A 27,730-nucleotide genomic window follows, 5' to 3' on the forward strand; every position below is an offset into this window, starting at 1 on the left:
CATAGCTTACAATCATGTTCTCTATGATGGAATCAATTGGAAGTAGATAGAGAAAAAAGAAAAATGGACAGATCTGCATGCCCTATGTCCTCACAAAAGAGCAAGTTGACTGTCCGGGGGGGGGGGGGGGGGGGGGGACCAGGGGGAAATAAAAATGTTTTTGAACTCTCCTAGATAATAGATAATAGGACTTTAGTTATGAATGTAGATACTAACTAGTTTTAAAGGATGTAGATAACCAACTCTGATTAATATCCTCTCTCTTCTATATGAGAAGACTTGGTATTCTATTTTTTTGTATCAGATAAAAAATCCAAGTTATCTTTTTCATTCAAGTATAATAACAATAACAATAATATACAAATGTCAGGTTCATATTATACCAATGAAAATGAAAGATAAAAATAGGTGTTCCCATCAAATTAGACTCGACAGAGCTTTGCCCTAAACAACAAAAGTAAATTCATATTCCAATCTTTTAGCATTTCCTCACAAAATCAGCAAAAGCTCTGAAACCTAATATATACAGTTCCTTATGATTATTAAAAGTTATTACTTCAGAATTTTACAGACAACATGAGAAGACCATCCCACAATTCTATATATATCTTATCCAAAATCCCAATGATTGCCATAACAATTTTCCAACAAATCTCAATTAAAACCACATTCCAAGAAACTGATCAATCTATTAGCAATAAAGAAAATAGAAGAGTGCTTTCATATCCAACCCACTTATACCTATGTATTCACTCTTGCAAACAGCATTCAAAAGGGAAATAACTTGGAAAGTCTAAATTAAGGGGAAACTTAGCAATTTTGTACTAAAAAGGGGGCAGGGCACAGTCCACTAAAAAGTTGTTCTCAACAAAGTAAACAATTTTGTACTATAAAAGTAGCAAAACAGATTATTTAATGGCACAAGAAGGGCACCATTTACTGCTGCCATACTTAAATCAATCAGATCTTTGTAAATAAAGCTTTGGTCTATAATCTGCAAAGGACTAATAGCAAGGAACGCATAAATACATGCTTAGTTATGCTCCATACACCTATAAATTATTGCATGAACCATGAAGTTAAGTGGTATGCATTATGCAAAATACAGATAACTCTGTTCATGCTCATCTACACGAACAAACTATACATAAACCCACATCACCCGTTGGCCCTACCCTCATACTTCAAGTTAACAACTTCAACATAGATGAAGCAGTCTTGTGAATTGTTTTCAGTTTGTAAGAGATATGTTAACCTCAAATGGATAAAATTCATGTCCATAATTAAAAACATGAGAGGAAAACAGCTTGAAGGTTATAGTTTATATGGAGAATCTGAAAACACACTCAGGTAGAAGCAAAAGACTCAACAAATGCCATCCACCACTAATTTCCTCTCCACATCTCATATATGCCAAAAAGTCCAAGGAAGACATTTGATCAAGATAACTATCCATTTAGTTTTAGAATTTACAGACTCCAGAGCAAAGGGAAGGGAAGAGGTTAAATTGCATTTCATTTCAAACATCAGTTACAACAGTATCTGTTAAAAACACCAGACAATGAGAACAAGTATGTTACTAAAAAAAAGGGTATAACCGTATAAGTCCACCTCTTCACCCCATATACAAATTCCTTATCTATAGGCCATTCCTAAACCCTACCTCTCAAAACATCATCAAATTGGTCGCAGTCCCAACAATGAAGGGCTCCATGAGCAGCCTTGTCAAAAAGTAGAACAGAACCCCCAATGCGATCGAAATCGGAAGGGCTGGCAGAGCCTTCCGGCACATGGACAACAAAATGAGCGTGCAGCCAAGCCCCGAAATAATGGCGAGGTAGCACGCATACACAGTCATCAAATCATACATAGCCGCTCTACCCACAAGAACACTGTAGAAAACAAAGTCCCCAAGTCCAAGCTTAATCCCTCTTTCACCAATCTTCCTCCTCACCCCTTCCCCTTCCTCCTCATTTTCCCCCACACCACTCATCTCAACAAGTGGCGACATTCCCTCATCAACAACAACCTCACCAAATCTCATTCCACCAACCAACGGCGACCTTTCCCATTCATCGTTAATCCCATTCTCCCCATTATCATTGTTACTACTCAAATTGTTATTATTATTACTATTAACCCTAGACACTACCTGAAGCTCAATTCTGGAAGTTTCGGAATCCGAAACCCCGGCGACGATAAACCCAACCGCCGCGGCGTGGTTTCGCGTATTCACCGTCGGCCGTGCCTCGTAGACCAGCGCCGGGAGCTCCTCGTTGCGGCTCGACTCCAATTCGACGAGGAGCTTGAGCGGGCCGCCGGGAGCGAGGACGGCTACCAGGTCGTAGAGCGCGAGCGCGACGAGGACCGTCCACGTGGTCCACTCGGGAAGCTTGGTGAACCACGCGGCAACGATGATGCCGAGGCAGACCGTGTAGCACTGGCGGAGCAGGATCGGGAGGCCGCCGCCGGCAAAGACGGAGAGGACTCCGACGACGGCGAAGTTGAAGAGGAGGAGAAAGGAGGTGACGGCGTCGAGGGGGACGGAGAAGCGTTCCAGGAGGGAGAGGAGGATGGATCCGCCCATGGCGGCGAGGACGAAGAAGGTGGAGAAGCGCGTGTAGTGGAGGAGGAAGGCGGTGCAGTTGTAGTAGTAGAGGAGGACGAGGAGGAAGGTTGCGAGCGCGATGAAGACGATGAAGACGACGGCGTTGAGGACCGCGCCCTCGAGCTTCTGCGCGGCGGTGTCGGAGGGGTTCTCAGCGTAGACGAGGTTGGCGGCGGTGGCGATGGTGGTGGCGGTGGTGGACGGCGAGGAGAGGGAGTACACCAGTAGGACCACAAGGAACATGCAGATCGAGACGGGGCTCATCACGCCAATTATCTCCACGCCCAGCCATTCCAGAACGCTCGATTCCATTTTTCCAGATTTTAGGGTTTTGGTTCGTTAATTAGGTTTTTCTCAACGCTGGAACCCCACAGTAACAAACTCCACTTTCTGCATTTCCGTGTTTGGGTCATGCATCCATTGCAGAGTGTAAGCACTTGCTAATTTTTTTTGTTTTTGTTATCTTAAGAAGAAACTTTTGCTGTGAGATTATTCTTTGACTCACTGTCCAATCTAGCTTTCTCATGGAGATTTGGTCTATAATAATTGTAAGGACGGGACAATTTTTATATTTTAATAATGAATTCAGATTGAGATTTTCTTAGGAAAATATTAATTTTTAATCTAGAAATAGAGATTAAAAACTTACAGTTAAAAATTAAAAAATAAAAGCATGTTTAATTTAAATGAATAAATGATATTTTCATTAATTACTATATAGAATGTACATAAAAAAAAGAGTGTTGATCATTTTTAAAGAGTAGAAAAAATTATAGCTTTATTTTTCAATTTATTTATTTTGATTTACAATATAATATTAAATTTTTCTAACTTAATATCTATTAGTAAAAATATATTTATATTTCTGAAACAAAAAATTACATTCATACTACAGTAATCTTTTTTTCTCCAATATTTCTTCAAATCACTAAATATTTTAAGTTGATTTAAAATAAATCTATATATTTTGTATAATTCAATAATATAACATCACGTGGATCATATGATTACATAAGTCAATAAAGTTTAATTTATTTTTGTGGAATTGTAATATGAGTACCTAATAGCAAATTTTATATTTTTATTTTAGTTTTTAATTTAATGTTTTACTAAAAAATACCACTTTATACTTAATTTTCCTAATTTATTCCAAATTTTCTAAATATGAATGCTAGTCTTGGAACGTGTAACTAACTCTGAATCGTAGTGTTCAATTCTGGTTGTCTCTTATGATCACAAACACATTCATCGTTTCTGTATCGTGTCACTTAATTTGAATTTCAACATGTTACTGTATTATTATTAATCAGTTAAGATTTTCTCAAATATTAACATAACAATATTAGAAGGATAACAAGATGAATTGAGATACCGGGATTAAAAGATATCAAAAACATGAAAATTTTATCAAGATCCTAAGCTTCATATATAACATGAAAATCATGGTCATGGTATCAAAACAAACCAGTCTTTCACTACTTACACATAGCAACTCTATTCTTTCAACTTAGGCATGCAGTCCACTTCATAGTCATCCACCATCCACCGTGCAATTGCCTCCTACAGTGTATGATATTTCTATATTAAATTTTTCAAAGGAAAGAAGCAAAGAGTAGAAGTAGATAGAGCGCTGACTAGTAGCTACCATTAGAATTTGAATCTACCTCTAGAGCCAGCTTCAGATCTTGTGACTTGAGGAAATTAGGGATTGAATTAGGAACACTAGGAATAAAATGGTCTAGCTTTTAATAAAATATTAAATTAAAAACCAAAATATAAAATATAAAATTTGTTATTATGTCCTCTTATATTTGAATTGCAAAAAAAAAAAAAAACTTGATTGACTGATATAGAATATACACTTTTGACTTATTTTAAATTCTATATGTTTTTCCTCTTGGTTAGATTTTTATTTTTTATTTTTTTGTATAGAAAACAACTTATTTCATTTTATTCCGAATAATAGAAGAGATACAATTTGAAATATAATCGAACACTTTGGCTGTTAGCATAAATCTTGACACTCTTGCTAGACTATGAGTAAAAAGATTTGTTTGTCTCCCAATAAAACTACCCATTTAGTTTCGAATATTTGAAAGAGTTTATCTACATTTCAATACGATCAAATGAACTTTTGTAGATCCCTTTTCAAGTTTTAGAAAGCTATCCACTACAGATTTAGAATCAAGCTCAAAAATTGTATTATTAGCATCCTCTTCCCGCAGCTGCGCCAAATCAACACCTGCATTAGACCCCATGCTTCAGCCTCTCTCGGTTCAGGAATGCCATTGTGTAGTGCAGTTTTTGCCTTGATGAATTGCCCACGCTCATCACGTATACACATATCAATTCCAAAGCATTGTTGATGATTGAAGAGAGCAGCATCGACGTTACATTTGAAGTAGCCAGTGAAGCAGCATCTAACTCTTGCATAGTTAGATACTAGATGTTGTTTTTGTTTATATTCAATAAAATTAACTGAAAATTGAAAAGTTAATTGATAGCTAAAGGTTGAAAGTTGATAACTAAGGACTAAAAAAAACTAACTTATTAAATTATAAATATTCGGTAAAACTATCCGTTAAAGTAATTAAAAAATATAAAATGACATAAAAATAATAAAATTATAATTTATTTAAAAAAGGTAATGAAAAAATTAAATAAATATATTAAGGATAAAAATAAAAAAAATAAAAAGTAATAACTAAAAGCTAGTGTTACAACGGAAGAAAATTTAAAAAACATTAATTAAAGTATCATTTCAAAAAACACTAAAAAAATACTTAAAAAATTATTAAAAAAACGTATTTAGTCAAACCAACTTTTAAACTAAAAAAAATTAACGAATATAACTTTTATCACTGCTTTTGCAAATAAATTTGTATAACTCTTGCTTTATCAAGGGAAAAGTAAACTTAATTATTGAAGAAGTAACCTAACATAGTACGGTAAATTGGACTGCACTTTTTTCAAAAAACAATTCAATGTATTCAAGAAAGGAAGAAAAAAAGTATCAACATCTTGCCTGGCGGAATAACTAAAAAGGAAATAGAAAGAAGAGCATAAGCAAACAATTCAAGCTCTATTATTCAGTAAAAAAGAAAGGAAACCTCCGCAATCAGTGAAGATTACAAGTGTGAACTCACTCCTCATCACCATGCATGACTCAAATCCTCTGTTCTCAATTTTATTCCTCCAATAAGACCCTATCAACTTAGAGATTTTTCTCAAAATTAATAGAGAAGATGTGTGAACATTTTTGTTTCTTTTTTCCTAAAGAATATTTTCTAGGAAACACAAAATTAGGAGGGAAGATACAGAGAGAAGAGGACAAAGGTTTTAGCACCCTTTCTTTTAAAGATGCTTATGACAAGCCATGTTCAAAGGAATAGGTGGATCAGAAAATGAACCATCAAAAATCTGATCAAACACCCATTTGTTAGCAGCCTGAGTGTAATGCACACCATCCCAATTAACCCAAACAGACGGATCCTTGCATGGCTTTCCAACCAGAATCTCCTTGCCATGAGCCTTAATCTTAGCACCACATCCAATGTGTAAATTGTAGTTGTACTTCCCACCATGCCCACAACATGCTCTTAATGGCTCCTCAAAACCTGCATTCAACAAACACAAACTCATTTTTTTTTCCACACATTCTCATAAACCAAACAAGTCTAAACCAAAAACAAAGGGTTTAATTACCATGCTTCTTTGGTTGACTAATGAGAGAGTACTTCACCGAGTAAACATCAACATAAGTGATGGCAGCCAAAGGAAGTTCTTTTCTGAGTTGAACCACAACTTCTTTCAATTTACTATTGAAGAACTTGGCCACTTCATTATAAGGGGTTGCACATCCTGCTTTGTCCACTAATGATGGTTTTACTGGGTGAAGATCCATGATGTATGGTAAACAACCAACGGGACCCGTGTTGTGAACCCAAAATGACCTTCCTCCATGATTATATACATACTAACAATACCAAACAGGGGTTATAAGGTTGGCTTGGTAGTAAAAGGGGAGAGGTTGTAGTTTTGAATCTCGGAATCTCCCCATTAAGAAAAACTAATAAATTAACAATCAACATTTGCTTATAAAAGAAACAAACAGATACACAAACATGAATGCAATGTGATGTACATGCTAGAAGGTTTCCTTTTATATGCAAAATTATTCATTTGGTCGTTGTAGTTGTTCCCATTTTAAGTTTTAGTTCCTATACTATAAACTTGAACTTTTTAATCCCTGGACATTTTTTGTAGCAATTTATCACTGCCAGAAAAATCTTGTAGCAGTTTTGCATTGCTAGAATGTGTTTTCAGTAACTTTTATGCATGTGTATGGACTAAAACTAACATTTTTATTGTATGACACTAAAAACTGAAAATGAGGACAAATGTAAAGACGAAACAAATAGTTTAACCTTTTCTCTATATTAGCAACTGGAAATATCAGAAAAATTGAAATGGGTTACCTTGATTACATTCTTGAATTGAGCCAAAACATCTGGAACATAAGCTTTAACTTGATCCGTGGACATGTTGTGGAAGTAACCGGATGCCAAGTCATTTTGACCAATATCAAACGTGTATAATGCTTGAGAAAAATCTTCTGCTTTCGGTAACAATGTTTTATATACTCCACCTAAGAAGGGTGAAATACATGACTCACTTATTTGAGGTAAATAGACCGAATTTATTAACATGTTAATATCTTATTGTTGGATTCCAATATGGTCGAATTGGATGCAATTTATTAACCGAAGAGAGTTCTATGACACATGAAGATTATAAATAGATATATGTTAAGGGAAAACATGATTCATGCATTGGCATTACCTTTGTTGTGAAAAAATTGTGTCCTGCGCTGGAAATCACTGAATTGATTGAATTGAACATCCAAAGAGAAAGGGCTGAAACCACCAGTCTGATGAAGGGTTGTGTTCTGGGGTCTAATGGTGGATCCAGCAGTTGCAAAGTTGGCTCCATGGCTATAATTTGACCCAACAGAATCAAGAAATGCACTCAAATAAGGCAGCCCCAGCTTCTTGGCTTTTGATGCACAATATGAAAAAGAAAGTTCAAATTAATTAGCATGGAAACTAACACTTCTTCTAATTGAAATGACATGCAAACTAACACAAAAAAGTGCTATTCTCATGAATCAAATTAAAATTTGAAAAATTTAATAATAAGTTAAGCTAACTTTTTGTTGTGATTGATCGCTGGCTGACAGATATAATTGTAAAATACAAGGAAGATTTTGTCAGAGTTTCAGTTTCTTAATCGAATCATTTACATTTTGGATCGCCGTTAGTGGCCAAATTTTTTATAAGAGCTGTCTTTTTATATGTACTTCTTTACAACATACTGTGTGACAATTACAGATGATGTATTTAAAAACAAAATTACTTTTTAAAATCTCAAAAAGGCAAACAAAAATTGTTAGAAGAATGTGTGGTCCATTTATCACATGCTACAATGCATTTAATGATTTAACATTCACGGGTATTTGTAAGTTGCATCACTTACTATAATTTTAAGAAATAATAACAACGTTTTCATTTTCTGTAAACAAATTATGTTCTTTTTCTCTAAATCTGCTCCTATAAATTAAACAGCAATCAATAATTTGACAAAGTGAGCAGCTTTTTTGGACAGAAAATGTATTACGCCATTTCATTCATAACAATAGAAGAGTCAGTCTAATAATGAAGAGTCAATTTTTTTTACAATAAAAATAAAACTCATTAGAGTCAGTCTAATAATGAAGAGTTTGAACAGCATACATACTACTACTATTATTATACACGCAAAAAAATCAGATAAAACTTAAGATCTCAAACTAATCCTCTCATTATTAGACCAATCTTAATAAGTATTGCATCAATTATTATAATTTAAGGATCTTATCCAAAACTTATTTCAGCATTCTATAAAAAATGACTAAGTGGTTAAAAAATTACCTTAAAAATTTTCAAGTATATATCGTGTAATGATCTTTCACAATAATTTTTTAATGATCAAATAAAGTATCATTAAAATAACAAAGTTAACGCTTCATGTTCCCTTATCGTTGCAATTCTATCTAAAGCAAATCCGTCAAAGTAAATTATAAAATTTGAGTACTATGAGAATGTGAAGAATAATATTTTACTTTTTAAGGAACAAATCCTTAAGCAAAATAAATCTTAAACGACTAGACAACAATATTTTCCCATGCTTTGGTGAGATTGAGGGTGCCTGTACCCACAGACAGGGATGAGCTTAGCAAATTTGTTTGTTATGGATAATGACAACACCCACTGAATCTGTCGGTGGATACATTTTCAAAAGCCAAATAAAATCCAAAAGAAAATAAATTATTTCTTCTAATTAGATCCCTTAATTTGGGCAACAAAATATAAATGAACATTCTTTAACAAAAATGAAGAAGTAAATTAACTCACAAAGGATCTTAATTATACTTAGTTTACAAAATTCTCAATCATTAAAAAAACCAATCACTTTCAAAACCATGAAATACATTTCTTAATGCCATCCCTGTTCTACAAACTACATAGACTCACTCAAAATAAACTGATTTTGAATTATGGTTGTGAGAATAATAATGAAGATAAACGTAACAAAAAGCAAATAGAAAGTGCACAATAGAGCTAATTGAGGCAGATAATGAAGTAAAGCATAGAGAGAAGAAAAGGGTTGAGAGAAAAATGAAAAGAATGAAAGTACCTAAGAAATCAACAATGAGACGGCCATCACAGTAACGGCCAGCAGGGTGATGGAAGTAGGACTCTCCATGAGGAGGACCAGCTTGTCCAAAGGCAGCAGAGAGACCTCCAGTGTCTGAATTGGAGTCACCAAAGTTGAAGATGGCAGGGAAATGGCACTGCTTTGAAGCAGCTAGTGAGTTTGTGATGGAACAAAAATAGAGCACAACCCAAAGGGTGATCAACCTGCTCTTAGTGTTCATGTTCATGTTCATGATGTTGTTGTGTAGCAACAGTGCTACTGCTCAAATTTCAAAAGGGTGAGAAAAAAGGAAGGGGTAGAGAGAGTAGCGGACACAAAGGTAGGGCCTAGAGAGAAATGTATGGAATGATGTTACTAAACAGCCCAAAAGGGGTGAAGTGTTAACATCATTGCTTAGAGTCTATCTATTATTTGAGACTTGAGAGGAGGCGCGTGCGATTGGGAAAAGGACTCTTGTGTTTTCCTTTGAAAACTCTAATAAGTAAAAGGCTAGTTTCTAAAATTGTATCTTATACTATCCCTTAGTTTTTCTTTCCTCTTATTAGAAGAAGGTAGTAAGATTTCTTATTTGTCATATAATTAATCTCTCTCATCAAAGGGGTTAATCTATTTTAGAATAATATAATACCCGGGTTATGATTTTATGTTCAAATCGAAAATTGAATCCAAATCTTGGTTAAGAAAGTTAAGTGTTGAATCGGTTATACCAATAACTTTTTATTATCATGTTATATCTTGAAATTTAGAAAAATTCTTAGATTTTTTTTACAATTTCATTTAAGTTTCTTATATTTATCACTTTTTTTTAGTCTTTAAACATATACTTTATTAATATTTATCATTTATTTTTTTTCCTACTCTTGTCATATTACATTACTAATTATATTAATAATTTATTTTTCTTCTTTTTTTATCTCTCCTGCTGTAGACAAGACACTGAAGGGATCTAAGAAAATTTTCAAATTGTCTATGACACTCCAACCTAGCTTGCTTAATAGTTAGAAAAATAACGAGAGACAAGAGGAAGAAATGTAGGTATGTTAAGGACATACTATATATGAGAGAAAAAATATAATAAAAAAAAAGCAATACATATTGATTGACTTTATAATATACGAACACATTATTACTCAAACTCATAAAGGGTTATATTTTGATACGGATTGTTAGATGGTAATATGTTTCTTTTATTCTGTTCTTTTGAATGATCTAGGTGAATTCATCTTAAAGATTTGGTGTGCAAAAGTTATGAAGATTAAATATGTCCAAATTTTAATATATTATTGTTCTCTTTCTCATCTTGTTTACCAGTTAAGGCAAAACAAATTAAAAATATTTATTAAAAATGCTTTTAAAAAATTACTAATTTGAGATTTTTTTGTCACTTGTCAACAACTTACCATATTATTTTTTATTTTGTTATGTACCATGTTTTGTCTCTACAAAAGGTAAAACAAAATACAGTGAAAGAACACATTAAAAACTAAGTAAGTTTTGCCTTTTACATATGTAAACCTTGCCAGATATAACGAAGTCGGAGGGTGTGGATGTGAAACTTAGAAGAAGAAAAAAAAAGTTACAACATTGACATGCAGTGGAGTTACATCTCTGCCTTAAGAGAGCATGCATGACCATAAATATATGTGTGTTTCACCTTTATATTGATGCAATCCTTCCTAGAAAGGGATTAGTCACTAGAGCCATGAGCAAAAGACACCAAGAGGATTGGGTTAGATCTGCTGAAGAAAGCCCTAGGATTCTCATGAACCTTAGGATAGATTTCTGAGTCCATGGACCAAAGTTGGGTCCAATTATCTTTGTACATATGAGACTAGGATGTTATTATATTTGGTCCTTGTATTTAGGATTCCATAATGTAGGTAGGATATCTTAGAAATATAAGATTTTTCAGTGCTTGTATTTTGCGGCACCTAGATTAGTTTTTGTATTAGGGGTAGTTTTGTAATTTCACATGCACTAAGTGAATATTTGAATTGAAATTTAAATTTTCCTCCAATTTTGTGACACTTAGGCTATAAATAGGAGTCATATGTGTGCATTTTTTCGACTTTGATCATTTGAAAATTAAACTTCAGATTTCAGAGCTCTTTTAGAGTATAAAATTTTGTGTTCTTCTCTTTCTCTCCCTTCATTCATCTCTTTCTTCCTCCAAGCTGTTATCCATGGCCTCCTATGGTGGTGAACTTCTTATAGACTCATCTTCTCCTTGAAGTGGCGTCTCCTCTCTCTCTTCCTTCTCCATTCCGGTGTCATTCATCTTCCAAGAAGCAAAGGAATCCATTGATGAAGAAAATCATAGGCCTACAAGCTCCAATAAAACTACATCATGAGAGATATATCGCAAAATTTTATAAATTATATAGTCAAAGGTATAGTTGTAGTATAATTAACTTGCATAAAAATATATAGTCTGACAATTAACTAAGAATACATGTATAAACATAGTTTCTTTTTCTTTTTTCTTTATAATGATATTTTAAGTCCGTATTAATCTTTTTCTTATTTTAAATAAATCATTTATTTTCTTGTCTTTTTTATCAGGTATATCTTCAGATATATTTCTCGCCTTTTACATGTCTATGCATGTTTCCCTTACTGGAGGTATGCGCATCATTCTTGAGATGTTACTCATGTTTTGATTTATGTTTGGGAATGTATAGTTTACGATAATGTTGTCGAGACAAGTTCTTAGTCTTTTAATGATGGTGTATATGGAGGCCCCAGTTATTGATATTTTTTTATGGGTAACCACTATAATTAGAGTATTTGACTAGTTGGGATGTTTATCAAGGAATTCGAGTTGAACTTATATTGATATACATGTGTACGACATATTACAATGTACAAAAAAAATCATGCTCCATTTTCTACAACTTTAATTAAAAATGTATTATTAGTGTAATGATTATCTGGTTAAATAAAGGATTACAGGCTTACAGCTCATAAAAATTAATCAGATTCATCAAATGAGCTACCACTTTTTTCAGGTGAAAGAATGCATGCATTTCCCAGCCTTGTTAGATGAAGAATGTGTAGTAGTTAAATTTATTATTCCCAAGACACTGGCTAATACACTTTAAAATATTCTACTATTCATTAAAATTTTATTAAAGATTACAAAATCAGTTGTTTTTGAAACCCATTAAATTAATGCATGCCTCTTGGTGCATGTTTGTTTCTCCGGTACACTTGCTGCAGCATGAAGCTCGAGACCGCTTCACCGCAAAAGCATGAGTGATGTTCCTTCTCAAAACACACTTAGATGTTGGAGATAGCATCTACATAAAACCAATCTGAATCAGTTATCAAGCTTTGAATTACATAGAATAGGCGTGGGCAGAAGAACAGATGCTCTTTTAAACTCATCTAATTACAATTACAAAGTCAAACCTCAAAAATCTCACAATCTATATCCAAATTGGTTGCCTTCATTACCTGCAACAACACTAATAATTAAGCAATTTTAAAAGTTATAACTACAATGCAATTGTTTTTTGTCAATAACTACAATGCTATTCAATTACAAAATTACAAAAGCATTGCCTGCATATGGCAGGTACTATGAATTACAAGGACTTCCTTGGTGTGGAAGTAATGAGCAACATTTTAATCTGACAACAATAAAAGCATTAAAATCTATGTCATGAACAACTAGATTGGCTATGCATAAACTTCCCTATGAGTAATGAATGATTCAACATTTTACAGTCTAATCCTATGCAAAGGGATTGCCCCCAACAGAAGCAACTGGTCCATTCGTCTGGATGTTCCTGTAAATAATCAACTCAAAAAGTCAATGAGCATGCTCCTAAAACATAGAAATGGCCATATTATTGGAAATTGCCAAATCAAACTTTATAGAGCCACTTTATCCTATCAGTACACAAGAAGTGTAGGTTAAATTTATATATGCATTGCTTTTATCCTCCTCCATGATGTAAATCAAGTTCAATGAAACAAAGCAACTATTTGTAATACTATTAATTAACAAATAATTTTAAAATAAAAAATAAATATTTTTATTAAAAAGTTACTTTGGGGTAGATTTAGAGGGATAGTGTAGGCTTTTCAACTTTATAATATCACACATGTACATCTATTAAAGCTGGAATGCATGGGCCAGCACAACCGTTTCAATGTTGGAATGCAAAGATGATGAAGCTTCACTTTATAAAGTTTACTCGGGACCAGCAAGAGGCCAACTTTCTTTCCTCTCAAAATTAGCACTAAGGAAGCCATCTGTGGCCAACACCCTATATACCGTTTCATAGCCATGGCAATCCATGAAGGGTGGACCATGGACCATTCAAAGATTTTACAGACAACTATGTGGTCTTACTCACCCATATGTTATATTTTGATGCATAAATTATTATTCACTCTTGAACAAGAGAATATTAGGAACTACACTCACTCACTTTCATGATAAGCTACACTTTCATGATAAGCTACATGATTTCTCCTGTATCAAGTATCTCACACTAAATTATTTTTAAGTTTTTTATTCCTTCCTATTGTTTAAATTTAGTCAATCTCAATTTAAATTTGAATTTTGAATTTTAAAATTTGATACATTATATCAATTTGATAGACATACAAATCATATGTATTTATTTAAATAATTTGTTGCCATAATTTTCTCCTCAATTTCAAAAGTTTGATCTCTTAATTTATTTCTATCTAATAAAATAAAATGTTCATTATTGATAATGAAAGCATTTCCAATTATATCTTTCTCTTTCTTAAGATACATAGTTTCACAATTATTTAATAATGATGATATTTTAATATCTTGTATACTTTTCTTTGTTTAGATTTTATTTAAATTTACAAATACTCATACTATGTACAGAAAACTTGCCAGCTTTGTATGAAAGACAATATCAGAAACTCCCAAAGATCATTCTTCTAATGGTGGGAACTGAGAATTGGGTTGAAAAAGCCAATAATTTATTGTCACGAGGTTAACCAATTGATTTAAATACATCTCAACCATCATATAAATAAAAGAAAAACAAGGGCAACGTATGCTACTTACAGTATTTAAGAAATTGGTGGTGATGCAGCTATGAATGTCAAACCACCTACATAATTGAACCAAAACCAGATGACAGAAAGAAATTTCTACTTATACAAATATTTGAAATACATTAAAATCCTACTAATAGATAAGTGATTTACTCGTGTATACAAATGAGAATTTGAGATGATTCTAACGGCAGTGGGGGTAGATGTTAGACAAAGACCATAATTAAAATGTTTGAACATCCAGTATGAGTCTTGAAGGACTACCTTGTCCTGCAGAGGAGACATAAGGGTTTAGTGTATTCTGAGGGAGCCATGGTTCAGCAATACCACTTTGGAAGGTGGGTGATAGCTGGGAATCTGGCAGAGCAGCTTGTAGAGTGCTGACATCAAGGAATTGCAATTGGCACTGCACACATGTTACAAACAACAGGAAACCAAACAACAAGTTACTATCTTTCTGTCTCCAATATCCCAAGATCCATATTGTGAAATTTATATCTTTTGATGCAGCATTAACAGTTGAGCAACTTTTTTAGCTAGATTGAAAAACATCTACATAGCATGTAAAGAAGTTCAATACAAGCATGGTACAAGTTCAAATTATGGTGATACGATTACATGTATGAATATTGCATATTTGCATCAACAACACTAAAATCTCAAGCCTGTTTCTATTTTTCTAAGTAGCAGTTTTCCGGATGTTAAATTTCAAACGTAATAGAGGGAGAGATTCAGAATTATGACTTTATAAGCATATGTCAGGTTTTAGAAGTGAGAAAAGTGTCAGGCAAAATGCTTCAATAATAAAAAAAGGATCTTTCTAGAAAATCTACACAAAAAATAGCCATCAGAGCAAATGCAGACGGAGGACATGGTGAGCCACAAACAAAATGCAATGAAAGATCATGATCAAACCTAGCAACAGGCACAATGCCTAGCATACCACCTTTATTGGATCCCTGGTAGAAGAAAAGCATCTTGAGAATTTCTTTAATTTTCAAAACTGTATAGACTATCTTGGTAATGCACCATATAGATACCAACCTTAGAAGCTCTTAAATCAAAAAACTGATCATCAGTTGATGGAAGATCATGCATTTGTAACCCTTGATTAAGGGCATCCACAGGAACAGAGGTGGCAGAATATTTAAATGCATTCCATGGCTGTTCAATGTCAACATACAAAATCTTATTTAAGTTTCAATTTTTCCATGATGTCCCCAATTTCAAAAGATTTAAGAAAGCATAGCATATTGTGTATTTATTTTGGAGTACATCACTAGAATATAAAACCAGAAGTGGTAGCTTTCAAGTACTTACTTGAGAGTTTGATGCTGTAACAGAAACTTGTTCTTCTCCATTCCATGTGTCATCACGCCATAAATTAGATGTAATTGAAGAAAGAACACTAGTACTAGAAGTTTCCGAACATGGACATAGCATATTTGCATTTAAGTTCAAAAAAAATTTCCTGCAAGGAGTCAGCAGTTGAAGGTACTGCTGGAATTTCTACTTGTCCAGTAGATGTTGTGTGCTGAGGCGTATCAAATGTTGCCCATCCTTCATTTTTAGGGACAGACAACTCCAGTGACTTCTCATTTGGCATTGCAGCAGATGGCTGCTGAGACAGATCCATAAAGTCAACAGATGAGGATTGGAATGCTTTCACTGGTTGAAGCTCATTGAAAGAAGGGATTGCAGATAAAGCAGATGACTGAAACAGATCCACTGATGAAGCCTGAGAGGGTGCAGCTGGAAACTGGAAAAGGCCAATAGACAAAGCAAACGAAGAGAATTGTTTGGGTGCCACTGGTGCCTCAGAAAGATCTGAACTAACAGTACTTCCCAGATCAAATGGTTGTGGAGTACAAGACACTTTATTTTGATGGGGTCCAGAAGCTTGGAATGGTTCTGAGAAAAAATCAACTAAACCACCAGAACTGTAAGATCTTAAGTATGACAGGTTGCTGTCTGTTGATCCCAATGAGGTAGTTCTCGGGGAAAAGAAGTACTGATTAATGTCATGTGCAAATATGGTCATGTGATCAAGCATGCTATTGAATAAGATCACCAGCATTTTAATGCAACAAAAATAAACGAATACACACCAAAAAAAATCAAATAAAAATTCAATCAATCCCTCACCTTTTCAGTAAGGTAACTTTCAAAAGTTTGGACACAAATATTGAACAAATCAAACAGACCAAAAGTGCCATTTATATATTCAGTGCAAGTATCTTAACTTTTCAATGGACCCTAACTGGCAAGATTGATGTTAATAGATAGAGAGGTATTAAGAAGAAAACATTAGAAGGAAAAGCACAAACAATAAAGTATTTTCACATGCCTGCAGCAGGATTAATCAGGTTTTAGCTTTTAATCCGAAATCTACAACCTCCATGGTGTCAAGGGTAGAGAACAGAGATTTATTATCTTGTTAATTGATTCCTAGATGAAAAACATGCCTCAGTGTGCAGTAACCCAATTCCTAGATTTATCATCAGAACCAATATTTTCCAATACAAAGATTTTTAGACATCTAAAATGATAAGAACCCGAGAGAACCACACTACAAAAACTAGTTGTTGTAGGTGAGCCCAAAGCCTATAACCCCACACCAGAATCCTATACTTCCAATGTACGACTCAAGTCCCATACCTTGCAATGGGATCCTAACATCCCTTGAGGACAAGCTGCCAAAAGCTGACCCATAGTTAGATAACCCATAGTTATTGGAATAATTAGTTACTTAGTTTGGGCTGGGACAATTAGAAAAATAAGGCATGTTGTCTAAAAATAAGAAAAAGGGTAAGGAGAGGTCAGGGTATCATGAATACCAGTACCATTGTAATTCATCTCTAACTCGTTTACCAGTGAGTTGTACTAGAGAATAATACATAATTTGTCACTTCTATTTTCTCTATTTTCTTCAGTGTCCTGACCCAGTTGTATAATAACATTTTGCAGGTTCAGAGTATCAGAATAACGTTTGAAAACACTTGAATAATATCAAAATTAGTTTACCAAGGGAAAAAAAAGTCATGTTTAAGCAAAGCACACATCTTTCTATTTGTCATGGAAACAAGAGAAACAAACCTGTAGACGATGAATTCCATCTGCATCTCTCTTGGAGTTTGTTTCCAGAAACATATTTATTGCATGAGACCATACATCTTCACTTGAACAGGTACCAGAATGCTGAACATCAGTTTTGATTTGCTCACCACCATTAGACATAGAAAAGTCAGAGATTCTTGGACCAGATCCCTCATTTGCAAATCTGTCATCATATGAATGTTTGCTGAAGCTACCAGGACTAAAGATAATACTACTTATCTTTCCTTCGTAACAAACTTTATCTGAACCAGGCTTCCTGGTCAGTGCAGCAGCTTGTTTTCCATATCATCGATCTTCATATTGGTAATCATATGGAGGACTTTGAGAATATGAGTGATAGGAACTGGCATACCTTGTATCATCTTCATGGATTCTAGGACTCTACAATAAGTTGCACATATAAAAAAGTCTAGAATTACTAGAGTAAAAATTGATTATAACTTTATAAGGACTCTGGAGCAACTAATTATGCCTAATGGATTTCATACGTAATTGTGAACATTAACTGCAATGCAATACAAAGGTGAAAGTTTACATTAAATACTTACCAGAACCAAACAAAAAAATAGAAATAAGAAAGTATGATCACTTTATTCATCTATTTCTCCCCATATTTCTTTACTCATGCAATGTCTAAAATTGAATTGAGTTAAATAAAAAGTCTTATAAACTCATCATATTCTACATCACCAAACAAAAAAATAAACTCAGAATGTCAGTTTTGGAAAAAACTGATACATCCAACTACAAGACTGAGTTAAAAACTTAAAATAAGCTTCAGAAGAAAATGGTTATCTAGATAAGCAAACAAACATCTAAAAATATATTGCCTGCACATGTCTTGGAGGCTTATCAGAAGACTTTGCTGCAGCATATCTTTGATCCACAATATACATTCCTTATAAACTCTCTTATTTTATCAACATTACTGCAAAATCAACACATGATTTGTCACATGAGATATACGTAAACACATAAATATTGTCTTAGTATCATAGCCTTAACAGAAAATTAAATATATTGGACCTGCTATCTGGCAATCGCAGCCTTTGGAAGTCCCAATTTTTCAAATATATTTGCCTTGTGCGCTGAAATTAAATATCACATACAAACCTCTTTTTAACAAGGAAATAAAAGTGGCTCCAAAATTCCAAATATAGAAAAGACAGTCCACCATTGTACCTGGTTACCCCCATTTTGAAGAGCATCAACTTCTCGTGAATTGAACTTTGCCATAGATACAGACTTCACTCGATGGGTAAACTCACGACTGCATGACAGAAAGATAAACAATTTAAAGGCTTGTACATCATAGCCAACTATATAACCACTACTTCAAGCCACTAGGATTGGTTTAGTGGTGACAGGCTTGATTAATTTACATAAGATCATAGGCTCAAACCTCAAAGAAACAATCACTAACTCATCTCCAACAAAAATTCATTACTAACCAAAACAGATAGCATCAATCATGAGAGAGAAGGATAGAGAGAGAGAGAGTGGGAGAGGGAGAGCGAGAGAGAGAGATGATCGACAGCATGAGAGAGAGAGACAGCATAGCCAGAGACAGAGGAGTAGAGAGAGATTCCACCGTGAAAGAGGGAGAGACAGCAGGGGGGGGAGAGAGAGAGAGCGCGTTAGAGCCAGAAGGAGTTCTAGAGGGAGCCATGAAGAGAGCCTCAGCCGACATCGTACAAGGAGCAGTGCTGCCTACAACCAGCACTGGAGTTATGCTCATCAAGGAGACCATGGCGACGACGTGGATGGCGACGTGGACAACAGGCCCACTAACAATGATGGGGAATGGGTCCAAGTAACTCGTAGGAGGAAGCCGATCACAGAAACTCACAGTGTGCCATCAAGACCCAGAAACAACCACAGACTCCATAGAACAGTAAGGTGGAGAGATAAGGCTGACATCACAACCTTCTACTTCTGTAGATTCCCTGATTGGGTGAATGAGAAGGAGTTATGGCAGATTTTCCACAGATGGGGTACGGTGTGGGAGGTGTTTATCCCCAAAACCAAAAACAAGGAAGGCCATAGATATGGCTTTGTCAGGTTCAAAGAGGTAGAAGATGAATTACGGCTGGAACGACAACTTGATAACAACATTTTCTTCGACAAGTCGAAAATGTTTATTAATCGGCCCAAGTTTGAACGGGGTAAGAGAGCCAGTAGAAATCAAAAGAATCACCTTACACCTGTTAATGGCAAGCCACAAGGTGTGACCAGCTATGGTCGAGGAGCCCCACGCACAAACGTCACTGGCGCAAGACTTCGGTCTTACGCTGAGGTGGTTACAATGGCCTCGCCGGGACAGAGTATCTTACACAATCAGAGGGCAGCTTGTTCACAAGCCTCACAGGACGTACACAGGCCGCCGGTGGTTATCAACACAAATATGGACCAGAAGGCATGGCTCCAGAAGGCGTGGGTTGGTCGTCTAAAAAATAGGGGGATGTTCGAAAAGGTAGAGGATGAGCTTAAGTGGGTTTTAGACACTAAAGTTACTTCTTGCTACTGGGCTGACGATTGGATCATCCTTCTCAACTTGGACGATTCTAAGGCCACCCAGATTATGCAAGAGGAGAAGACGCATGGCTCCGCACCCATCCTGGACCTTCAGAAATGGTCCCAGGATATTCGCCCAACCCATAGGCTCGCCTGGATACTTTTGTGGGGATTGCCGCCGACAGCGTGGGAGTCGGAATCCATGGGGAAGATGGTTGAGCCGATCGGCGATATGGTGGAAGTCGATGAACTGGTGGAACAGAGGCGTCGCCTTGACGTGGCAAGAATATTAATCCGGACAACGATGACACCAGGAATCCGAACGGAGTTGATGGCGGTCATTGACGGAATCGAAACCACTCTTCATGTGGTCAAAGACACGACATGGTTGGGTACGAGATTGGACCAGAAGAGGATGGTCTCTTGGATGCCGCCGTCTCTGTTCTCGACGGAGCCAAACAGCCCTGTCGCTATCGGAAGTGATATGTATGGGGCTGATTCCATGCATGAGACCTCTGAAGGTAGTCCAGTCTACGAGGGCGCCGGCTTCTCCACCGTCGGGAGAGTGGACCGCGATCTCCAAACACGCCGTGACCAATGGGTCCAAGCCATTGGGCGCTGCAGCTTGGACCGATCCTTCACCGATATCGATGACGTGGATTATCCACATGAAGACAACGCAATTTTGAACCTTTACCCAACCGTTGAAGCTGCTGTTCCGTCTCAGCATATTAGCTCTGGTCAAAAGGTGGTAAAGTCGGATGCAATAAATGCTTCGAGTCAGGGGAATAGGAGAGAGAGTATTCACAAACAAGCACCGAAAAGGCAAGTTGACTCATTTGCTGGTCAGCAGAGGAATCCACTTGAGGAAACCTCTGCATGCACAGATTGCCCAGCAGAAGGAAAGCAGGAACAACAGTTTCCGAAGGTAGTAAGCCTACCAACATCCTCTGCCCAAGCCGACAACAGGGATAGTATATCCCTAGACAAGAACGATATTATAAAGGAAAAGGGGAATTTGGGCCTTAGATCTTCAGGCCCAATTCTTGGCTCTGCTGATACTAAATATTATGTTAGAAGAAAAACGGTTGGGGGGGGGGGGGCTAGAGAACAGGCCCAATACAACCAGCAAATGGCCGTGGACCCTCTAACATATCCTATACAGCCTTCTCCTACCAAAGGAACCTTGAAGACAACCCATACCAATATAGTATCTCACCTGGAATCAGAATGTATAAAGCAGGATGATGAGCATGGCCAAATAAACCCCCATATCCTGGAAAAACAGTGTGTCTTATTAGCAGAAATGGGCTTGACCCATGGTGAAGACAGCATGAAGATTCGTGAATTGATGTCAGAAATGGAAAAAAGGGACACCAAGCTTGCAACTGAGATGGGTATTAAAAATGTTCAACCATGATTATTCTGTCCTACAACTCAAGAGGACTGGGCAGGGGAATTAAGTGGACTGCCATTAGGAGGATTATCATGAAACAGAAGGTGGACCTTGTCTGTATTCAAGAGACAAAAAAGGACTCTTTTGACAAGCTTATTTGTCAATCCATGTGGGGAGACTCCTCTGTATCTTGGGACTTTGTTCCTTCAATCCAAGCTTCAGGTGGCTTGCTGTGCATGTGGAGTAACTCTGATTTCCAGGTTGAAAGGAGGGTTAAGGGTAGGCACTTTCTAATGTTGGTAGGCAAATGGGTAAAAGAAAACCAGTGGTTGCATATTGTCAATGTCTATGCCCCATGTGACCAAGCTGGGAAAAGGATTTTGTGGGATGAATTGAGTCATCTCAAAGCTTCCAATCCCAATGGTCTATGGTGTGTCCTTGGAGATTTCAATTCTTTTAGAAGCCAGGATGAGAGAATTACCTCATCTCAAAGGATTGTCACTACCTCAGATATCTCAGATTTTAATAACTGGATATCTGAGATGGAGCTTCATGATGTTAGATGCCTTGGAAGCAATTTTACTTGGTTTAGACCCAATGGTAGTGCCAAGAGTCGCCTTGATAGATTTCTGGTGTGTGATCAATGGCTATCTTTGTGGCCTAATACCTCTCAGCATGTTCTTCAAAGAGACTTCTCGGATCACTGCCCTCTCATCTTGAAGACAAAAATGGTGGACTGGGCCCTAAGCCTTTTCGGGTTGTGGATTGGTGGTTAAACCAAAAAGGCTACCATTCTATGATTAAGGAGGCTTGGATTGCAGATCAGCAGGGTGGTTGGGGTGGAATTGCACTTAAAAACAAACTGAGGAACTTGAGAAATTCCATAAAACAGTGGAGTAAAGAGAAGGGGGACATTAAAGCTAATAAGATTCAGCAGCTGAAGCAGAAGCTAGCTAATCTGGAGAATATTGCTTCCCATAGAACTCTATCTGAAAGTGAAGTTCAGACCAAGAGAGCCTTGCAACAAGAATTGTGGGATACTGCAAATGCCTATGAATCCTTGATGAGACAGAAGTCTAGGGCCAAATGGATCAAGGAAGGGGACCGTAATTCAACTTATTTTCACAAACTGATTAATTTCAGAAGATGTTCAAATGTTGTTCCTGGAATTTTCATTGATGGCGCATGGGTTCAGCAGCCTCATCTTGTCAAGAATGCAGTGTTTACCTTTTTCATGAAAGATTCACTGGAAAAAACTTTCACAGACCTATCCTGGATGGGGTCAATTTTCCTATGATTCATCATAATCAAAGAGAGGGGCTGACTGCCCCTTTCTCTGATTCAGAAATCAGAGATGCTATTTGGAGTTGTGATGGCGATAAATGTCCAGGCCCAGATGGGTTTAATTTTAGATTTATCAAGGAGTTTTGGGGGCTGCTCAAACCTGATTTTCGAAGATTTGTGGATGAATTACATGCTCATGGAAGCTTTCCTAGAGGCAGCAATGCATCTTTTGTGGCTCTTATTCCTAAGATATCTCAACCCCAGTCTCTAAATGATTATAGGTCCATCTCTCTCATTGGCTGCATGTATAAAGTAATAGCAAAACTCTTGGCAAATAGGTTGAGGATTCTGCTGGATGAGTTAATTGATGAAAGGCAGACAACGTTCATAAAAAATAGGCACATTCTCCATGGAATTCCGATTCTCAATGAAGTGGTGGATGAAGTTGTTCATAGAAAGAAGCCTGCTATGATTTTCAAAGTGGATTTCGAAAAAGCTTATGATTCAGTATCATGTCCTTCTTGGACTATATGATGACAAGGCTAGGATTTTGTCCTACATGGAGGAAGTGGATTTCTGCTTGCCTTCAATCAGCCACCATCTCAATTCTAGTAAATGGGAGCCCTACAAAGGAACTAGTCCCATCTAGAGGATTGAGACAAGGAGACCCTTTGGCTCCTATGCTTTTTAATATAGTGGCTGAGGGCCTTACTGGCATGATGAGGGAGGCTTTGAATAAAAACCTCTATAGAAGTTTCTTGGTTGGGAAGCAAAATGTCCCTATAAATATATTGCAATATGCTGATGACACAGTTTTCGTTGGAGAGGCTTCTTGGGATAATATTATTGTGCTGAAGTCCATGCTTAGGGGATTTGAAATGGTCTCAGGTTTGAGAATTAACTATGCAAAAAGCCAATTTGGGGTTGTCGGTTTTCAGCCCAGTTGGGCTCATGATGCAACCCAATTTCTGAACTGTAGGCAGCTGGACATTCCTTTTCACTACTTGGGAATGCCTATTGCTGTAAAAGCTTCCAGCAGGATGGTTTGGGAGCCTTTGATTAACAAGTTTAAAGCTAAGCTCTCCAAGTGGAATCAGAAGTACTTATCTATGGGTGGCAAGGTCACCTTGATAAAATCTGTCCTCAATGCGCTTCCCATTTATCTTCTATCTTTCTTCAAGATTCCTCAAAGAATAGTAGATAAATTGGTGTCTCTTCAAAGAACATTTATGTGGGGGGGGAAATCAACACCATAATAGAATATCTTGGGTCAAATGGGCTGATATTTGCACTCCAAAGATTGATGGGGGATTGGGGATCAAAGACTTGTCCAAATTTAATACAACTTTGAGAGGTAGATGGATATGGGACCTAGTCTCCAAGAATAAGCAGCTGTGGGCCAGAATTCTAACTTCTAAATATGGAGGATTGATAGATTTGCAGAATGGTAGAGATAAAGGATGGCACTCCCAATGGTGGAAGGACCTTAGAAAGCTTTATCATCAACCTGAATTTCAAATTATTCACCAGAATATGACCTGGAAGGTTGGTTGTGGGGATAAGGTCAGATTCTGGCAAGATTCTTGGCTGGGACAGGGAGGCAGCCTTCAGCAGAAGTACAATCAATTATTTGTGATTAGCAGACAGCAAAACCTTCCCATCTCTAAAATGGGAAAGTTTTACCAGAATACTTGGAATTGGGATTTTAAATGGAGAAGGAACCTCTTTGATCACAAGAATGAGCAAGCAATAGCCTTCATAGACGATATATCTGCTATATCTATTCATCAGCAGCTGCAGGACTCAATGCTATGGAAAGCAGACCCTACTGGGATCTACTCTACTAAGTCAGCATATAGGCTCCTGCTACCTACCAACAGACCTGGTCACCACAGCAGGAACTTCAAGATTCTATGGAAGCTTAAAATTCCCCCAAGGGCTGAGTTGTTCTCATGGAGGTTGTTTAGAGATAGGCTCCCTACCAGGGCTAACTTGCTTAGGAGACATGTGGCTCTACAGGATACTATGTGTTCTCTATGTGGAAATCACCAGGAGGAGGCTGGGCACCTTTTCTTCCATTGCAGAATGACTGTAGGGTTGTGGTGGGAATCCATGAACTGGACCCGGACTTTGGGAGCTTTCTCAGATGATCCTGCTGCTCATTTTATCCAATTCAGTGATGGGTTTGGGGCACAGAGGAATCATAATAGGCGCTGTATTTGGTGGATTGCTTTAACTAGTACCATTTGGCAGCATAGGAATTCCCTACTATTTAAGGGCACCCCATTTCAACCTCCCAAAGTGATGGATGATGCTTTATTTCATGCGTGGACTTGGCTTAAAGCTACGGAGAAAGGCTTTAACATTCCTTTTAACCAGTGGTCTACCAATCTTCTGGAGTCCTTCTGTTGTAATTTATCTCTAATAGTGGGGTTTTTTGTTGGGTTGTTTTAGGAAGGTGGCACCTTGAGTGCTTTGTATCTGTTTCACTCAGTACCTCTGGTACTGTTTGGTTTATATATTAATAATACTATAATTTTTCCTTTAAAAAAAAACCAAAACAGATAAATACTGAATATGAATAACTTATTATCATCAAAGCATAAAAAATATGCATACAACCTCATAAACAAGTGAAGATAGAGCATGTTGTTCAAGAAACAAAAGCAAGGCTTGTAATTTTGAATATAATTAGTTATCGGGTAATGTTTTATGTAAATTTATGGAATTTATTAGATAAGAAAATCCAATATTTCTTAAAAAAGCAATTATTATTACTTGGGTGACCTCGTCATTTTCTAATTTTTATCACTCATCAAGCATGACTTACAAGGAAAGCAGAAGTTTAAAAGAATTCCAATTTGAGTTTAATATTTTCCCTAATAAGAAGTCCACTATAATAAAAAAATTTACATGTTGATGATAAATCTCAGCCACAAGAACATCTAAACATCACCCTGGCACTACAAATTCGCATGATTTAAAAGTACTATTATACTATATGGTCATTGTCCAGAACACAAATAGAAACATGACAATTAGCTGAAACTGGTAATGAGAACCCAAGTATGCTAAGCAACACTGTAGTTAAATGAGTTCTCTATGATATATGTGTGTGCGTACTCAAACCTGAATTTTAAAAGCAAAAACATAACAATGGAATCTGTTATCTCTATTGAAATGCCAGGCAAATTTCAAGTTTCAACACTCCGGGTATGTCAAACAATAAAAAGTAACTTACCTTTCTTTAAAAGAATACCAAGACTGAAAGAATTAGAGCATATATTTAATAAATTGAAAAAGGAACTGACTGTATTCCACTGCAGGTCATGCAAACAAAGGTCCAGAAATTCGTACAAGCATATTGTGGACCCTAAACAAAAAATTAAATTACTAGTCAATTATTTGGGAATCATCATCTCATAACATAAAAAATAATAATAAAATTGCATAACACTAATTATTAAGTTAATTGCTCTAGATAAATGTTGTGTCCAAACCCTTACTAATAAAAATATCTCTTACACTCAGATTTAACCGTACAGCTACAGCCTCTTCCTAGAGATAATATACTCTCTTTCTGGTCAACATCGTCATCATCCATCATATACCTCTAAAACCCCTATAATTCCCTCTTCCAACATGACTAGAAATCAGTTATATATCCCAATCTCTGACAGAAATAGTAGTGCCGGCAGCAACAATGACTACAAAGCTGTCATTGCTCACTTTGAGGGGGCCAAAGACTCTGAATGCTCAAGCATCGCCCATGCTGCTCAGACAACCATCAAACCCCACAAACTAAAAGAAAAAAACACAGCAAGTTACAGCATTGCCACCACCGTCACTACCAACAAAACCTGATAAAACTGCAATTGTGGCTCTGATTGCACCACAACCACTAGCAGCATGGCAGATCAACAATAACGCCAAAGAAAGTGCAGCATTACTTATCAACACAGTACAGGAAATGGAGCCTGCCACCCTGTCGATATCACTTTCTCTCAACCATATGGTGGAGGAAATGGGGCACTCCCCCCTGTTGGTGTCACTTTCTCTTGGCCATATGATGCAGGAAATGGAGCGCACCACCTTGTTGTGTCACTTTCTCAGCCATATGGGGTTGGTAATTACTAGTGTTACCATCCCTACTGGAGGCAACAGATAGATCACCACCCATTTGTGGCATTAAGAATTTTGAGTCCTCATGGATAACCATGGACCTTCGCTCCCACATGGAGGCCAACTACTCGGCCCCAAACCAAGATCCAATGGACTTCCACAAATGGAACATTTACAAATTGAAGTGTCGTGCTCGGACTTAGAGATGGAAGTCAATCCATCCACTTGGATATCAAGCTATAGACTAGAGCGGATTCCTATAGCTTCTATAGCTTTAGATATAAAGATATAGGTTGAAGCAACTTCAGATCCAAGTTTCAATAGAAAGCCTGAAGCCGCTCCTACCTATAGCTTCAAATCCAAGTTTATGGATTGGCTTCCAATTCTCAGCCTAAGTGTGGCACCCCAATTTACAAATGTTTTATTTATGGGATTTTCCATAGGAAATTGCTTTGGGTCCGAAACATTGACCTCCAACTTGGAAAAAAGGTCCAACTATTCTCCATGAGGAGTCACACACCACAATGGTCAGTGATTTATTTACTGCCTCGGTCAAGTAGGGATGGCAACGCTGGTTATTACCAACCTCACATAGATGTGAGAAAATGACATCCACAAGGAGACACATTCCATTTCCTACACCATATGGCTAAGAGAAAGTCACACTAAGAGCGTGGAGTGCTCCACTTCTGCCACCACCATGTGGTCAAGCGAAAATGAATTCAATTAGGTGGCATGCCCCATTTCCTCCACCATATGATGAGGGTTTGGTCACGAACCTGGATCCTCTCCTGCGTCTGTCACGAAATACTCTATCCAGCATAAATCCCGACCATCAATCACATTCTCTTTCTTTAATTATTGTTGCAATAACCCTTCAAGGG

General features: G+C 36.6%; 2 protein-coding genes and 1 pseudogene across 2 annotated transcripts; all 3 read right to left on the reverse strand.

Moving 5' to 3' along the window:
* Window positions 1-1,434: 1,434 nt before the first annotated feature.
* LOC114400108 (presenilin-like protein At1g08700) lies at window positions 1,435-3,125 on the reverse strand. Its single transcript, XM_028362389.1, has one exon. The coding sequence runs from the start codon at window positions 2,918-2,920 to the stop codon at window positions 1,667-1,669; it is 1,254 nt and encodes a 417-aa protein (XP_028218190.1). The 5' UTR covers window positions 2,921-3,125; the 3' UTR covers window positions 1,435-1,666.
* Window positions 3,126-5,671: 2,546 nt separating this feature from the next.
* LOC114398164 (GDSL esterase/lipase At3g26430-like) lies at window positions 5,672-9,834 on the reverse strand. The gene is made up of 5 exons (XM_028360323.1): window positions 9,344-9,834; window positions 7,451-7,663; window positions 7,087-7,256; window positions 6,314-6,584; window positions 5,672-6,225 (listed from the first exon to the last, which is right to left on the reverse strand). The coding sequence occupies exons 1-5, from the start codon at window positions 9,594-9,596 to the stop codon at window positions 5,963-5,965; spliced, it is 1,170 nt and encodes a 389-aa protein (XP_028216124.1). The 5' UTR covers window positions 9,597-9,834; the 3' UTR covers window positions 5,672-5,962.
* A 3,004-nt stretch (window positions 9,835-12,838) lies between these two features.
* On the reverse strand, window positions 12,839-26,904 carry LOC114398806 (annotated as a pseudogene).
* Between the last annotated feature and the right edge of the window lie 826 nt (window positions 26,905-27,730).

The sequence above is a fragment of the Glycine soja genome, chromosome 19 (assembly GCF_004193775.1).
Source record: "Glycine soja cultivar W05 chromosome 19, ASM419377v2, whole genome shotgun sequence".
NCBI lineage: Eukaryota > Viridiplantae > Streptophyta > Magnoliopsida > Fabales > Fabaceae > Glycine > Glycine soja.